Genomic DNA, 17,961 nt, shown 5'->3' with positions numbered 1-17,961 from the left:
TGCAATACAAGTTCAATCTGAAACAAATAACAAACTGACTCAAGGAAAAATAAAAATGACTCAAAGTGAAAAAGAAAAAGGATAAAAGAAACCGTAAACATAAGTAGGATCAAGCCTCAGGATCAGCATCACCATCAGCAAGATCAGCATCGCTACCACTCGCTCCACCAAGGGGAGGAGAACGGGATCTGCGCCTAGTAGGAAGAAAGCAACGGCAACGAGACAATCGAGAAATCGCGTTCCAGAAGGTACGCATGGTGGATGTCTGGTACTCCTGGTAGTCTCCCTGACTCATGGTACGAGAAGGCTGTGGAGGCTCAGGAAAAGCAGGAAACTCAAATGCTGCAGTCCCAAATGAAGAACCAATCTCAAAACTCCCAGCAGGGTGATCAGCAGAAAAACCATCAGCAGGTGGCTCATCAGCAGCAGCAGTGCTCTGGCGGCGGGAAGATGGTGTAACTAAATCAGCGGCAGGAGGAAGAAAACGTAACTGCTCTGCATCCTCTCCAATAGTGGTGAGGTATGGTCGTGGCAATCTAATCATGAATACCGGTAGAATCTTTAAAACGCCATAGCATCTCCCTCTTCATCCAATTGGAGTTCCTCAAATGCTCCTCATCAATAACTCACCTCTCCGTACAAATGGAGACAGAGTTAGTAGCAATATGCAGTCGCTGAAAAATAGGAGTAAGCAGACTCTCAACATACTCTTTCTTCCCATGCCCAAAAGCCTTGACCTTCAGAGAGATCAAGTGGGACGCAAACACTGCACCATAGTTAACCCTCTCATGGTCAACCCAGCTATCATCCTCAGCAATCAAATCGTAAACCCCATATGCCATCATTTCCAACTCAGTCACTCTCATCTTCTCAGGTTCCATCTTACACAAAATAGTGTTGGCTATGGCCCTAAAAATGTACCTGATCACTGGATGCCTCACATCAGTTATAGTGGAACGTCGGGAATCATAATTGCTTGTACCGAAGTAAGACCAGAGATGCGAAACATCTACAAACTCTCTTGGAACTGAAACTCCCTCAAACCCATCAGCCCATTAATCCTTCGATCCTTTAACATCGTCGAGCGATGCATCGACCGATGAATCAGCTGTGTCGGTCGATGCAAAACACTTATGGTTAATTTTTTTACGATTTCTGCATCACTTAAACTCAAAACTAAAAATTAATAGGTTAGTAAATCCTAAAAATAAAATAAAAAACTAAAAAAAAATAATTAAATCCTACCAGTGGGTTGCCTCCCACTCAGCGCTTGTTTTAAGTCATTAGCTTGACTTGGCAACAGATTAGGCAGAAGTTGCATCATCCAAATGCACAATGTGTCTGTCTAGTATCCCGGCATTAGCCCAATAATGTTTCACCCTCTGTCCATTGACAGTAAACTTCTCTCCCTTGGAGTTCAGCAGCACAATAGTCCATAAGGGCGGACTTCTTGGATAGTGAATGGCCCGGACCAGCGAGAACGAAGCTTACCTGGAAACAGCTTCAAGCGAGAGTTGTACAGAAGTACCTGGTCATTAGGCTCAAAATTTCTGGAGATGATCTTCTTATCATGATAAGCCTTGGTTCTCTCCTTATATAGATTAGAGTTCTCAAATGCATGATGTCTAAACTCATCCAACTCATTCAGCTTAACCAACCTTCTCTCAGAAGCTGTCTTGGCATCAAAATTCAGCAGTTTAACAGCCCATGCTGCTTTGTGCTCTAACTCCACTGGAAAATGACATGCTTTCCCTTAAAGCAGATGAAAAGGAGTAGTGCCAAGTGGTGTATTATATGCAGTCTGATATGCCCAAAGTGCATCATCTAACTTGGCAGCCTAATCCTTTCTTGTAACTCCCACTGTCTTCTCAAGGATTTCTTTGATTTGGCGGTTAGAAACCTCAACTTGACCACTAGTCTAGGGATGATATGGAGTAGCTACTCTATGTTGAACTCCATACTTCTTCAACAACTTATCAAACACTTTATTAATAAAGTGCTTACCTCCATCACTAATAATAATCCGAGGCACTCTAAACCGTGGAAAGATGATGGTCTTAAACAACTTAAAAACCACAGCAAAATCATTCTTGGGACTTGCAATAGCTTCCACCCACTTGGAGACATAGTCAACAACTACAAGGATATACTTGTTCTTGTAAGAAGAAGGGAATGGTCACATAAAATCAATGCCCCAACAATCAAACACTTCAACCTCAAGAATGAAGTTTTGTGGCATCTCATGCCGTTTACTGATTTGACCCTTCCGCTGAGAGGCATCACATCTCGAGATAAAATCATGAGCGTCTTTGAACATTGTTGGCCACCAGAACCCCGCTTGAAGAACTTTGGAGACTGTTTTGAAGGTAGCAAAATGTCCAGCATAATCAAATCCATGACAATGAAATAGCACATCAGGAACTTCAGTCTCAGCTAGACATCTACTGTAAACTCCATCTGAACAATACTTATACAAGTAAGGTTCATCCCAATAGTATCTCCTAAGATCTCTCAAGAACTTCTTCTTAGCATATCCTGTAAACTTGTCTGGTTCCACCTCAGCAGCAAGGTAATTCGCGAAATCAGCATACCACGGTTGATCAGAAGTAGTGACAGCAGCTACGTCGTCGTCAAACTCGCAATTCGACGATTCCTGAACCAAGCGTCGATCGATGCGTAATGATGTATTGGTCGATGCAATTGCCAAGTCCTGTTCGCATCGAGATTCAGCATCGATCGATGCACCAGCTGTGTCGATCGATGCATTGCCACGACTCTGCAAAAGTTCCCAAGACTGCAACAGTGTAGCTTGAGAACCAATATCAACAAAGTAGACATTCTCCTCTGGCAGTGAATCATGAATTGGAACCTCATCTTCTATCTTAATCCTGGATAAATGATCAACTACTCCATTCTCTATCCCTTTCTTGTCCTTAACCTCAATGTCAAATTCTTGAAGAAAAAGAATCCATCGTAGTATCATTGGCTTGACATCCTTTTTCTGCATCAAGTATTTGAGTGCAGCATGGTCTGTATGAACTATTACCTTTGATCCAACCAAGTAAGAACGAAACTTCTCAAAATCAAACACTACTGCTAGCAGCTCCTTCTCTATTGTTGCATAATTCCTTTGAGCATCATCAAGTGTTCTACTAGCATAGTAAATAACATGAAGTTTTGTATCCTTCCTCTGTCCTAGCACTGCTCCCACTGCAAAATCACTGGCATCACACATTACCTCAAAAGGTAAATCCCAATATGGTGGTTGAACAATTGGAGCACTCACTAACTCTTGCTTAATCCGTTCAAAGGCTAAACGACATTCATCAGTAAACTCAAATTTGACATCCTTGCATAATAGAGCTGAAAGTGGTCTAGCTATTTTACTGAAATCCTTGATGAAGCGTCTATAGAACCCGACATGTCCAAGAAAACTCCTTACCAACTTCACACTATTTGGTGGTTGAATACCTGTCATCACTTCTATCTTAGTGCGATCCACTTCAATACCAGCCTCTGAAACCCTGTGACCAAGCACTATACCATCTCTAACCATAAAATGACATTTCTCCCAATTAAGAACTAAGTGTTTCTCCTCACATCTAGCTAGCACTTTGCAGAGATTATCCAAACAGCTCTTGAATGAAGACCCATAAACAGAAAAATCATCCATGAAACCCTCCATGTAATCTTCAATCATGTCTGTGAAGATGGACATCATACATCTCTGAAATGTCGCAGGAGCATTACAGAGACCAAAAGGCATTCTACGATATGCAAAAGTACCATATGGACAAGTGAAAGTTGTCTTCTCCTGGTCATCGGGATGAATAAGAATCTGGAAAAACCCGGAGTAACCATCCAAAAAGCAGTAGTATGGGTGGTTAGCTAACCTCTCAAGCATCTGGTCAATGAAGGGCAGCGGGAAGTGATATTTCCTTGTTGCGGCATTCAGCTTTCTGTAATCAATGCACATCCGGTGTCCGGTGATTGTCTGTGTCAAAATCAGCTCATTCTTGTCATTCTTCACCACTGTAACTCCACCTTTCTTCGGAACAACATGAACTGGACTAGCCCATTTGCTATCAGAAATTGGGTAGATAATCCCGACATTCAGCAATTTCATGATCTCCTTTTTGACAACATCTTGCAAATTCGGATTTAGCCTCCTATGCATGCACAAGTCCGGAGAAATCCCTGAAATATCATCAAGAGAATAGCCAAGAGCCTTGCCAAATTTGCGCAGCTTGCTTAGCAATAAAGTGAGCTCTGCATTGTTTAAGGAAGCATTAACAATAACAAGATATGAAGAATTTTCACCTAGAAATGCATACCTTAACCCCGCAGGAAGTGCCTTAAGATCTAGCTTTGGAGCTTTCTCAAGGCTCCAATCTGATAGTTTCTCAGCTTGTGAAGAAGTACCAACCAATTCTTCTTGTGCAACCAACTTCTTCACTTGTTCATTAGCATCTAGTAGCTTGACATACCCAGCAGCAATGTCATCAAAATGCTCAGCTTCTTCAGTAGAAGCGACCAATGCTCTCTCAAGAGGATCTTCAGGATGCAGCTCTTTGAAAATCTCTTCAGCAAGATTAGACAATGTATCCACATAGAAAGTTTGACCATCTATTGTTGGCCTCTTAACCAGCTTATCCATGTCAAAATGCATCTGCAAATCTTCAACATTAAGGCCAATTTGTCCTTTCTTGACATCAATAATAGCTCCAGCAGTGGTTAAAAATGATCTTCCCAAGATTAGAGGATTCTTAGGCTCTTCTTCATACTTCAAGACCACAAAATCAGTAGGTATCAAACAATTACCAATCTTAATTGGAACATCTTCAAGAATACCATCAGGAATGCGAAATGAACGGTCAGCAAGTATAAGAGTAATCTTGGTGGGTTGGAAATCTGTCATCCCAAGGCTGAGTGCTACTGATCTAGGCATTAAGTTGACACTAGAACCAAGATCACACAAAGATCTAGCAAACCTCTCATTGAAGATTGTACAATCAAGAATAAAACTACCTTGATTAGGGAGTTTTTCTGGGATCTTTTTCTAAATGATGGCACTAACTTGGGCTGAAATCATCATAACTCCTTGCTCAGCATTCAAATCCTTGGTTACCATCCTCTTGACATATCTCCTAAGCATTGGAGAAGTTCTAACTGCATCAATCAAGGGCAGCTCATCAATAAGTTTATCCATCATAGCCTTACACTTAGCATCATAAATCTCCTGTTTAAACTTCCTTGGGTTCTTGGGAAAAGGAACCTTAGGCTTGTACACTCTCTCAACAACTGGAATTGGAGCTTTCATAACTTCCTTCTCGGTCTGGACATTGCATCGGTCGATGCTTGAGTTGCATCGGTCGATGCTTGAGTTGCATCGGTCGATGCTGTCTGGCAAAGCCAATTCCTCCTCAGCCACTAAGGGTTGCGTCGATCGATGCTTTGCAGCTGCATCGGTCGATTCTGGTTCCGGATCGTCAAACTCATCATCCTCATTGATCAGTTCCTGCAATTCTTTGGCTCTCTTCTTCTTCTCAGCTTCAGACTATAATTGCTTGCCACCCCTTAAAGTCACAACATTGCAAGAGTGCTTAGGGTTGGATTCAGTTCTTCCTGGTAAGAACCCTTCTTGCCTTTTCACAGCTCCAGCGGTTTGTGCAACTTGGCTCTCCAGCTTTTTAACTTGAATATTCAATGAATCAAATTTTCCAGTAAGCTCAGTATAGACATTGTCAATCTTCCTATTGAATGTTACTGACAACTGTTCCTGCCCTTGAAGGATCTGCTCAAGCATTGCTTCCATCCTACTTTCAGTTGTCTTAGGAGGAGGAGATTGGTAAGAAGAGTTGCCATAGGTCCTGGTGTAACCACTGCTCTGCTGTTGCTTCTGATAATCTTGATTAGGAATGTAACCTGTAAAACTAGACTGATAGCGCTGGTTGTTTCCACTGAAAGACTTGTTGCCTTGCTGATTTCCAAACCTTTGGCCTTGATTACCATACACAAAGTTGACATCTTCTTCTACATTATGTGGCTTTGGTTCAAAGATCTAAACATCTTCAGCAAAATGGACTGACTTCTTCCCAACAAGAAGGTTATGCACTGTATCCAACTTGGCATTCACTGTAGCAAACTGATTTGAATCATACCCTTCATGTGCCCTTTTCCGCTCTAAGTCTGCATTTTTGGTATTGTTGCTTGATGCTAACCTTTCTATCAACTTTTCAGCCTCATCTGGGTACCTTTTCTTGAAGTTTCCATCACTTGCAGCATCCAAAGCCATCTGATACCTCCCGTCAATCTCGCTAAAGAAGATATTGATCAGCTGCACCTCTAAGAACCCATGATGCGGACAAGCTCTCTGGTATGCTTTGAACCTTACCCAAGCAGCTTTGTAAGATTCAGCTGGTCCTTGTCTAAAGGTGGAGAGCTTAATCCTCAGCTCATCAGACATGGCATCATCATAGAAGTAATTCAAGAATGCCACCTTGATTTCATGCCAGGTTGTCAGAGATCCTGGTTTGAGTTGCCTTAGCCAATGAGAAGCTTCCCCAGCAAGACAGTAGGGGAAAAGCTTGTAGTAGAGATAGTCCTCTGTGACACCATTAGCTTTGATACTTGTGTCTATATCCTCAAAATACTCAATATGGTCTAGAGGCTTCTCATGCGGCAAGTTCTGGAATGGCCTTTGTCCAGCAAGAGCGAAGTAAGCAGGCTTCAGCTCAAAATCATTCCTTGGAAATGGTGGAGGGACAATTGCGGAGCTGTTCTCATAGAACAAGTCTGGCCTGTTGAAATCCGCAAGAGTTTTGACAAGCTCTCCATTGTCGACCCGTCGCCTCTGAACATTCTCCGCATCGGCTCGGGCATTGCATCGTTCGACGCCAAGGTTGCGTCGGTCGATGCCTTCCTGGTTGCGTCGATCGATGCCATCGTTGCGTCGATCGACACCATCTGCATTCTCATCAACGACGACGAGTTCTTCCTGAATGACACGTCCGTCAGCATCAAGTTTTTGGCCTTGTTCGTTGCGCACATGACCCTCTTGGTCCCTCAAAACTCCAGCCGCATCTGGTCTCAATATAATTGGGTATACCATCTTTGCTGATTTGGCTGCTTTCTTGTTGTCACGCTCTAGTCTTCCTAACTCTTGGTTTGTAAGATTCAAGGTCGGACCTGTTTGATTTTTCCTGATGTTGGGATTAGGCATATACCTGAAACACACAAGAGAAAAGAAACAAAAACGTGTGAGTAAAATAGAAAAATAAAAATCTTGACAAAATCAAAGACTTTAATCTAATGGTGAATCAAAATATTATGCTAAATCAAAGACTTTAATCTAATGCTCAAATTGTAATACCCTAATGGTACTAACAGCCTTGCAGTTGTAATACTCTAGGGGTCGAATCCACAGAGACTCTAGATCACACAATAGATTTATTATTCTTTTAATTATGCTAAATCAAAATATTAAATTAAAAACAATGCAGAAACAGAATTAAAAAGTGTTGTAAATTCAGGAATTAAAAACGCTAGGTCCAGGGAATTTCTCAGGAAATTATAAAATATTAAATCAATAATTAAATAGGATTCAAGCAATTAAAATCAGATCTAGAACTCTAAACTCTTTTGTAAAATAAATCAGTTCTCACTGCAAATATTATCTAAATTTAAAACCAGAAAATCTAAATCTCTTTGCAAAATTCAAGGTTGAAAATCAGCTTTAAAAACAAGTTTAGATTGTTCACAAAATTATTAAATTAAATCTCTTTGCAAGAAATAATTTTGTTCATCAAAATATTTTATCAGGAAAATCAATTATATTCTTATATCAAAACTAAAACCAAGGGGTAAATTCTAGGTGATCAGTCAAGAATCAATATGAAGAACAACCTAAGATGAAGATCACAGAAGATAATGAACCCTAAAAATAACAGATCTAATAAACCATAAAACCCCTATGAAAAACCCTAAACCTAACAAGCATACTACTCAGACATATTTAATGACGAACAAAACATTTTTTCTGAATAATAATCAATTGGAATTAAGGAGTAAGAAGGGAGTTCAAGAATCTTCTCTCTACAGATGAAATCAGATCTATCTCTCCCAAAGCTCTCAATATATCTTCTCTTCAATAAGGTTGGAGAATAAAACTCTCTAGAGAAAAACTTAGGTCTTAACAATGACCATAAAAATCCTATAAATACTCTAAAACACGTCTTGGACCTTAATTGCAAATAAGGGAAACTTGGGCAAATTTTGTGAATCTTCTAAAGCTTGTGGAGAAAACTTCCGATTCGGCTTTTAGGGACTGCATCGATCGATGCTGAGAGTGCATCGGTCGATGCATAGTCTTGATCTCGTCTCCCAGCTTCGTTGATCAGCCTTCATGCTTTGATTATGCTTCAAATCATCCTTTTTTAGATCCTTTGTGTTCCATTCATGCCAATTAGTATCTAAACCTATCAAGATTAAAAACAACCTAGAAAACAAATCAAAAGACTCAAAAAACACACTTATACCATGGTTAAAAACCACAAAAACCATGATATATCAATTAGTTACTTGATTCACAAACTTCCTCTTTTTGCCTTAGCTATATTTGATATTCATAGTTTCAAAGTGCAATTTCTTTGTCTCTGTGGATTCGACCCTGAAGTGTTACGACGATACCACTAGATCGTGGTTGAGTGCATATTAGGTTTTAATTGTGAGGAGATGTGTATTGAAGAATTCAATTGACCTATTTTATACTCATGGACCAACGAGAACATTAAGTTGATCCTGCATTGTCTCTAGCTTTGAAAGGACTTACCGGATTTTACTTCTTGCCTTGGGACTTGGTATACATCGAACAAGACTCCTCCCTTAAGTAATACAAGGTTTAAAGAATTCATAAACATAAAAGAATGAATGGAGAAAAAGGATTTAGATATTAATTCTTGAATCGAGTACAAGATGTACTTCTTCTCCCTTTAAAGACATAGTATCAAACGAACAAAAGAAAGATAAAGAGAAAGAGTTTGATGATCCTTCAAAGGGCGTCGAGAAAGGGACAAGATAGGGCTCTTGGTCGTCGGCTGCTTCTCTTCTGGTCATCTCTAGGCTGCTCTAATGATTTCACACAAAAGATTACACAATGAACCCTAAGGCTTAGATGAGTATTTATCGAGTTTGGCTCTCTTAGGGATTTTAAGGTAAAATTCGTCTTTAGATGTTGAGTTCATGGCAAGGGGCGGAGAAGGACGTTTTTGGGCTATCTTGACTGCTCTAGACAGGGCCGCCATGAACGTTGCTGATCAGGCCGTCGCTTGGCTTCAAGCTTGTCTTCTCGCTGGTCTGTGACACGTTCTGGTAAATTGAGCATATCATCCAATTGTAGAAAATCAATAACTTGATTTCACTTCGAGGAGAAATATACTCTTTCATCTTTCCATAGATATCAAGCTTGTCAAAATGTGAGTTCTGGAAGTTCTTCAAGAGTGTCTCGTACTGTAAAGCTTTGAATCTGTCATGAAATGTATTTCCCTTGTCTTTTGGTCATTTTTGTCTTAAAACCGGTAAAACCTTCTTGAAACCTAAAATACTTGATAATAAACATGAAAGCCTTGACATGGCAAACTCTTCCTAAATGCATATGAAAGCTATAGCCAAAATGGGTAAAATAATGATGTTATCAGTTTCTCAGCATCAACCCATGAAACAAAGCCATGAACATCACATTTGTAGAATCTTCTTCCATGAACACCGCCTTGATGTTGGTCGACACCAACCTACGAGACCGAAACTCGGTTCACGGGCATTACAATTCAGCCCATCTAACAATAGATTCGTTCTCGAACCTGAAACCACTGCAACCTATCTGCCAAACACCTCCAACAATCATTGCAACGATGCAGACCATAACCTGACCCAACGATCCACAACATCCTGACCTCACTGGCCAGTACAACCCAAAACCCGAGATCATTTCTGACCTCCAAGGTTTACATCTAGTCATTATGCTTATATCCACGTTCTAGACATCATTTGCTCCCTCACTCATCCATTCTCAGGTCGCAACCTTCTAACTGCACCGCCTGCACTCTCAAACCGTCGTCCTCGAGCTATACCATTTCACTCTCAGATCGTCACCCTCGAGATATCAATATCAGGGGAACTACTCATCCCCTCCAAATAGCTAATCATCTCCTACGAGAACTTATCATCTCCTCTACCGCTCTCAGAATCGCAACCTCTCAAATCCGTAGACCGTGGTACATGTGAGAGAATAAATTACACACATCAATTAGCTTATACGCTCAACTAATAAAACAAACGAAAAAGTTATTATCTAGAAAATAAATAGTTTTTTTAATAATTAAAAGCAATAAATCCATAATATATACTATATTGGATGAAGGATATAATTTTGTTAGACGTACACATCATTCATTTAATAATTCCAAAATCATTGAATGATGGATGATGAAATCATACCTACTCAAATGAAGCTTCTAAACCATGGTTGTCAAAGTTGGTAAGCCGAAAGAAAGATAAAAAATATGCGAGCAAAACTTATAGCAGCGGAGATCATAAAATATCATCTCAAAAATATGCGAGCAAAACTTATATGCGAGAAATATCATCTCTATATTTTTTGTAGAAATCTCAAAAATATATAATGGATGCGAGCAAAACTTATAGTAGCGGAGAAACCATCGAGCATCCTGGAGATTAATGTTTGAGATCATTTGATGTGTTCTCCCAACCATTTATTTATGAGTTACAAATGTTATGGAACACCATGTTGTTGAAGCATAAACATGAAGATTTGTTAAAAGTCTGCATGCTAAAATTTGGAGTTTCTATAGACATTAATTTGGGTTGAGGTTAGTTATGATGACATAACAAGAAATCAAAAGTAATACGAAGATGAAAAAGTTGACAAGTTTGAGAATGTTGGTGCAATGACTTTACATCTCGCCATATATGATTCAGAAATATACTAGAATCAATGTTTTAGATGAGTTTGTTTAAACATGGAAAAGCTGCATCATCTCGCGTTTTTCTTCATTTATTTTTATGGTTACTTTAAAAGTTCTCTCCACTTAGACAAACAAGTAAGAAACAAACAAAGGTACAAACCCAACAACGAAGAAAGAATTACTGGAATGTTGTTCAAAAGTTGGTTTATTCCTCGTATCTAACAATTTTTTAAAAATTGTTCAAATGTTTAGTGCCCTAGGTGTAATTACAATTTATCCCTTGGGTTTAGTTTTTCCATTTTGATTAAAAAAATAAAAAAAATACACATCAACAAATTAAAATACACATCATTCTCGATTTTTCACGTCTTTAAACAGTTTTTTCTCAGAATCAACAGTTTTTTTTTATATATCAGAAGAGAGGGAAAGTAAACAGTTTCCACTGTTCACAAACCGCGAAAAAAAAACTCTCTCTCACTCTCGTCGGCGAAATCTCTCTCTCTCTCGTCGGCGAACCCTAATTCCGCCGGCGACATTCTGTCTTTCTCTACTCTCTCGCCGTCATATCTCGCCGTCCTCGCTTGATATCATCTCTCACTCTCTCTCTCTCTTTGTCGTTGATGTCTTGTTTGTTTCCGTCTAAGCTGACTCGTTTTCGAGTTCTGGTATGTGTCGAATCTTTATTTTTGAGTTTTGCGGATGATTGAGGGTTTTTATCGATAGTTTACGGCTGATTGTCACCATCGGTTATTTACATATGATGGCTGATTTGTTAGATCTATTCAAATCGATGGCTGAGTTACTCTATGCTTTACGACTGATTTATGATTTATTAATGCATGTGGCTGAGTGTGCTTGATGTTGTGGCTGAGTTATTTTACGATTTACGGTTGAGTTATGGTTAACAATGTATTTGGGGCTGAGTTATCTTATGCTTTACGACTGAGTTATGTATTGACGGGCTGAGTTATTTTATGTTTTACGACTGAGTTATTTTATGTTTTACGACTGAGTTATGTATTTGTGACTGAGTTGTGGCTGAGTTATTAAATGCTTTGCGGCTGAGTTTGTCATATGTTTTGACTGATTTATTTTATGCTTTACTGCTGAATTATATTTATCAGATGGCTAAGGTTATTTCTGAAGAACAAGCAAGGGATTACCCCCCCAAGACTTTACCCAAAAAAGAAGTCTATTATAGATGGTAAACAAATTAATAACAATTCCATGAACTGCTTTTCCTGAGATTAGGGAATCAATAGGAAAGGATGCGTTGGATGAAACGAAGAAATTACCTATGGGAATAATTCCTAAGCTAGTTGATGGTGAATTCGTGTGGTATGGTAAGATTGCACATTTCCTACTATGTAACCAGTTAAAAATACATAAAAAGGAGCTTTGGTTTATCGTCAGTGGTCAACGTATCAGGTTTGGCCTGAATGAATTTGCTCATGTCACGGGGTTGAACATAGATCCAATGCCTACAGAAAGGTTTGAACTTAAAGAGGAATACAAAGAGTTCTTCAGACTTTTGAAAGTGCCTGGTGGGGAAGGTCCAACGTTAGATGAACTCAGGGTAGGATTAAAAGTGTGCCAGGGATGGTTCCCTAATCCTCGTAAATGGTTGGGGCTGTTGTGTTTTCAAGCCATTGGACTTTATGCCTCCCATCATAACTCTAGAATACCATTTGAAAGTGTGAAAATAGTTTTTGATGATGAAGCCATGAAAACTTATATGTGGGGTCGGTCAGCATTTGAAGCTCTTGTTGATTCTATAAAGATGTTGAAGCCTATGGGAAAGTCGTACACCCTTAGTGGTTTTACACCTGTGTTACAGGCTTGGGCGTATGAGTTAGTCAAATGCTTTGGAGAACGATTTGGGAATGCAAAAACTGAAAATGGTGGCATACCGTTGCTTCAATGGGGTGGAAGTAGTACACGTTCAACGATGGAATCAGTAATTGCTGAAGCGATCAAAGCGCTTGGTGAGGTAAGGTTTATTAGTGGTTGAGTGATTGTTTAGTAATTGCTGAGTTATGATTTAGTGATGGCTGTGTTATTATTTTGTGATGGCAGAGTTATTATTTGTAAAGGCTGAGTTATTATTTATTGATGGCTGAGTTATTATTTAGTGATGGCTGAGTTATGATTTAGAGATGACTGAGTTAAAACTTACTAATGGGTTTCATAATCTCTTATGTCACAGCTGCGTGTGACTAAAATGGTTATGAAGGATGATGTAAGCGAGCTATTTCATACGTGGCCAGATCAAGAAGACGACCAAGCACTTGATTGCCTTATCCAAGACATACTTGAGGATAAGTTTGTTAAAGGTTTTTGGGATGCTAAGGGGAGTGATAAGAAGAAAAAGCTAAAAGCTAAAACAGCTGTTGAGTCTGAATCACCTACCGCAAAGAAGCCGAAAGTCCAGAAGGTGGAAGTTTCCAACAGTCAGGGCGGTGAATCTGGTGAAGGAGCTGCACAGAAGAGGAAGAAGAAGAAGAAAGGAATAAAGGTATGTGATATGGTGTATAGTGAGTTTATATTATATGTAATCTTTCGTTAGCTTGTTTACGACGGTCTGTGTATTTGTTTCAGTGTGCTAGTGAGGAAGAAGATGTTGGGGAAAATGTGTCGGTTGGAACTCTCGTTGAGTTGGTGTCTAATTTAACCTCAAGGTTTGACACTGTTGATAAAAACATTGCAAATATGTCTGTGAATCTGGAGAAGCAGATTGGAGATAGAATAGAATTGAGGATGAATGAAATGCCAGGCTTGGATTTTTTGAGAGTGAGCTCAAACAGATGAAAGAGCATGTGCTTTCCATGGGTGTTGGGCAAACTGACCAAAACACGACAGATGCGTGTTCAAATTTCAAAATAAAGGACCTGGTACCACCGGACCTTTTGGCAAAACTACAGACACCAAAAGGTCCACCAGGAATTCCAGGAAAAATGCAAAAAAAAACTACTCTGTCAACAGTCCTCCGGTAATGTCTGATTTTTGTTAATTTTATGGCTGATTTTCCAAAATGTTTAGGTTGAGTTATCATTATCTTTAATTGTCTTCGCTATGTTATACAGGTAGATGACAGTGGTTTGGCTGGGGTCAGTAACAATTTGAATAAAGAGTTTAATAAAGATGATCTTCTTGATTTCATTGATAAGTCTCCAGCTGCTACGAAACCAACTGCTACGAAACAACAACCTTACACGAGGAAAAATGCCAAAGAATTAGATGCAAAGAAGGACGAAGAAATAGAGGCAATGAAGGCCAAAGAAATAGAGGCAAATAAGGCCAAAGATATAGAGGCAAAGAAGGCCAAAGAGTTGGCGGCAAAGAAGGCCAAAGAGTTGGCGGAAAAGAAGGCTAAAGAGTTGGCGGAAAAGAAGGCAAAAGCTGGGGAGGTTGGAGATAATCAGCAAAAGAAAAGAGGTAGAAAGACTACTAAGCCTACTATCGTGAGACCGTTGCAATTTGTAGCACCTGTTTTGAATGAGGGAGAAGCTGAAGCTGATGCAAACGTTGGTGTCGACGCTGCTGACAGTAGTGTATGTGATATGACAGAACAGTTTATGGCTGAAAACGAACCCTTGAACCTGAATCTGAGGATGATGAGGAGGAAAAGATTAGGCTTGATAGAATTAAAGCTTTAAGACTAGAGAGTGTTAAGCTGTCCCCCGGATGGACATGCATTGAATACACAACAAGCTCCACAAGCAAGGATTTTTTCTTATATTGGAGACAACGGACTGACGTGCATGAGGAAGAACTGTGTACCTGAAGGTTGAATATATGATCCTCTGGCACCGGTTGATCCGGTGAAGTTGAAAAAACTTTTGTGGTACTTAAAGACAGCCGAGTATGACCCTTTAGACCCTTGTTAATCACAGATTTTGTTAACATTATATTAACTTGTGTTTATTTGTTTGTTAGGAATCACACATTAGGGGAGGCAACACTCGATATTGAATTTTATAGGATTCTCATCACGATACGTCAGCGTATCACGGCTGAGTTATAGTTTATAACCATAACTAAGCCGTAACTACATCTCATAAGTTAGACGTTTTTCATAACTCAGCTAGCCGGAAAAAGTTAATTCAGCCGTGTCGTAGTGATAACTCAGCCAAAATTTTGATAACTCAACCATCGGGTGAAAACTCAGCCGTAAGGGCGGCTGAGTTAGAGCATAACTCAGCCATATTTCAATAATTCAGCCGTAACGCTTGGTTGAGTTATGCTCTAAGTCAGCCGTCCGCTCTTACTCAAATGTTTTTCAATAAATCAGATGCAACATACCTATTACTCAGCCGTCATTACCTCTGTAACGCATTACGGCTGAGTTATTTAATACACGTTAACGATTTCTGACGTGGCGTCTGACGTGGCATTGACATTTTTGTAATAACGTTTTTCAGTAACATAAAACAAGGGTACGCTGGGTATTTTGAAAATATCCGAAATATTCTAGTAATAAAAATAAAATTTGTAGATTCTGGTAATATTACCTAAAATGTATAACATCTGAGTACATCTCCAACAAAAAAATAGTCAATGATACAAAAAAAAAACGTTAAAGGATTGACATATACTATAAAGCCCATATTACGTATACCATGTACATAAATATCACAAATAAACTTATAATTTTTCATGGTAATTTGCAATATATTAGATGGGGTGAGTTTGAAACCAGAACTGAAAAGGAAAAGCAGTTCATGGAAACAAAGGAAAAGCAATTAATTTTCTGGATAGTACTGGCCATTTTTAGTCCATCCAACCAAACGTATCTGTGGTTTAGCTTTATTTTGCTCATAGTAAATCCCATTAAGTTTAGCGATCCATGAGCGGAATCCATGTTTACATGGAGGGACTTTGGGTCCTAATTCTGCCATTAGTTCATAATAAACCTTCGATTCCTTTGTACGCCAGTGAATTAACCTACACCTCCATATATGGTGGACACTCCAGTTCCACTTAGTGGGAATAAGTATTTCTCATTGAATTTTAACCAGTGAATACGAGCAGTCGGTGAATCATTGCATTAACTTTTAAAATACGACCAGGACCGAGTTTGTTTCGAATTTCTAACATATTGTGGTTGCAATCTTTCGCTTCATTTAACACAAAAGACGTAGCAAAAACGAAAATAAAAACTAAGAGACTGTTCATTTTTTGAACTAAAATATTTTTGGATGAATATGAGTCTAAAAGCAAAAAGGTGAAGACCTTATATTGTTTTTTGTTTTTTACGACAACCGTTCATATGGTCTTATTTTTTTTGTGGTGTTAGCTAAATTTAACAAAAAATAAACTAAGGCTGTTCAAAATGATCAAGAATAAATTCACCACACAAATTGTAATTCATTGCGTAAATCACACTCAGCCAAACAAAAAAAATTCGTTACCAATTTAAAAAATATATAACAAAATAAAATGTAACAAAAAAAATATTTTAAGGTTAATTTTTTATGAATTTTCTTTATAAAAAAGTTTGGATGTATATTTCTCTTTCAAAACAACACAACAATTGTAACATACACAGTTTTACAATATGCCATAACTATACATGGTAGTTCTCGGATCCCAAAATTAAGTATTTTAGTAAAAAACGTGAGGTTTGACCCCTCAAAAATTGTGGAAAATAACAAGTATATATAGTAGTGCAAGAATGTAATAGTGAACTTGTATGTATTTTCTAGGTGTACTGTACACCGTGTACAAAAACAAGGAATTAGTGAGGCCATTGAATTTGATGATTCTCCATTACTGTGTCCGTGTTGATTCTGCATTTACTCCCTTAATACCTGGTTTTGAATTTGACTTGCTCTCCTTCTAGGCCTTCCTTCTGCAGACTCCTTCGTCATTCACCTCGATCTCCCGAGCTCTTAGAGAGTTCACGGTTTTCCAGAGCTCTAAGCTCTTGTGGAGCTCGGCGAACTGGATTTCTTTTGTATTATTAAACTCGATCGCTTTGGTGTAGCAGGTGACACGTGTTCTTCTTCTGGAAATGGGCTTATAACAAAAAAATTCAAGCACGTCGTTAGAGAGGGTTTTGGGCCCAACATTTTCGATCCAAGTCCTCTGAGTTGTCCCAAATCTATGGGCCCACTATTCTTAGTGAGCCCCATGGTACTTGAGCTCATCTATATCCGACGGTCTATTTATTATGTTTTGGACGCTTTAAAGACTCTACAAATCACCACATCATCTTTCTATGTATTTTTTTCACTTGCACAGCTTCGACAATCACTTCCCGAAAAAGATAAGTGCATTTCGGCCCCAAATCAATTCTTTTTAATCTCTCTACATATGTCCCTTATATTGGAGGTTTACAATTCATCGCCGCCCTTGTTTTAAAAATCGCTAGGCATTAGTCGGACGGTGAGGTACTGCCTAACGATTAAATCGGAAAATCGAATTTAAACTGGAGATTAATCGGAGACTACTTTTAGTGATTTTATTATATATATAATAAAATTGTAACACGTTCGAAAGATTCTAACCTAGTCTAATGGTTTGTGTGTGTATTAAAAAGTTACCCAAACCTGAGTTTGATGACCAGAAACTCAATTTTATGTATTTTTGTCAAATCTATTAGTGAGGGGCAAAATAGTAATTTTAAAATAATATTCTCTGCACGACTTCAACCTCAACCTCCCTGCAATCCTAATCTATGCCGTGAGTCATTTTATTACCTTTTTTGGACTGAATTTACATCGAATTCAACTGATTTTAATAAACAAATGATAGATTTGAGACATAATATAAGGTTTAAAATTTTTAAAATTTATAAGGTTTTTTTGTATCCCGATTTTTAAATTTAAAATTTATAAGGTTTTTTTTGTCTAGCCCAAAAAAATTAAAATTTATAAAGTTTTTTTGTTTCCCGATTTTTAATCTGATTTCAGTAATATAGCGGCGGAGGTCCGCCGTCGAGCGTTTAACCGGCGCCTAAGCGGTCTCCGCGGCCGCG

At 38.7% G+C, this 17,961-nt stretch overlaps 1 protein-coding gene across 1 annotated transcript; it reads right to left on the bottom strand.

Annotated features, from left to right (window-relative positions):
• Positions 1-1,304: 1,304 nt before the first annotated feature.
• On the bottom strand, positions 1,305-5,320 carry LOC147946959 (uncharacterized). Its single transcript, XM_087507309.1, has 6 exons — positions 5,078-5,320; positions 4,838-4,993; positions 2,216-4,783; positions 2,005-2,155; positions 1,529-1,731; positions 1,305-1,409 (listed from the first exon to the last, which is right to left on the bottom strand). The coding sequence occupies exons 1-6, from the start codon at positions 5,318-5,320 to the stop codon at positions 1,305-1,307; spliced, it is 3,426 nt and encodes a 1,141-aa protein (XP_087363435.1).
• Between the last annotated feature and the right edge of the window lie 12,641 nt (positions 5,321-17,961).

This window comes from Camelina sativa, chromosome 3 (assembly GCF_030686135.1).
Source record: "Camelina sativa cultivar CO46 ecotype springtype chromosome 3, ASM3068613v1".
Classification (NCBI taxonomy): Eukaryota; Viridiplantae; Streptophyta; class Magnoliopsida; order Brassicales; family Brassicaceae; genus Camelina; species Camelina sativa.
This window is presented reverse-complemented; position numbering and strand designations above follow the sequence as displayed.

Bases quoted from the DNA above. Each gene is read 5' to 3' on its own strand.
- LOC147946959 (XM_087507309.1), bottom strand. From the start codon at position 5,320: ATGAAAGCTCCAATTCCAGTTGTTGAGAGAGTGTACAAGCCTAAGGTT. The intron at 4,994-5,077 runs GTTAGTGCCATC...ATCTTCAATGAG, and splicing joins TTATGATGATTTCAGCCCAA to AGGTTTGCTAGATCTTTGTG. The intron at 1,410-1,528 runs GTACTTCTGTAC...CTGAACTCCAAG, and splicing joins ATTTTGAGCCTAATGACCAG to GGAGAGAAGTTTACTGTCAA.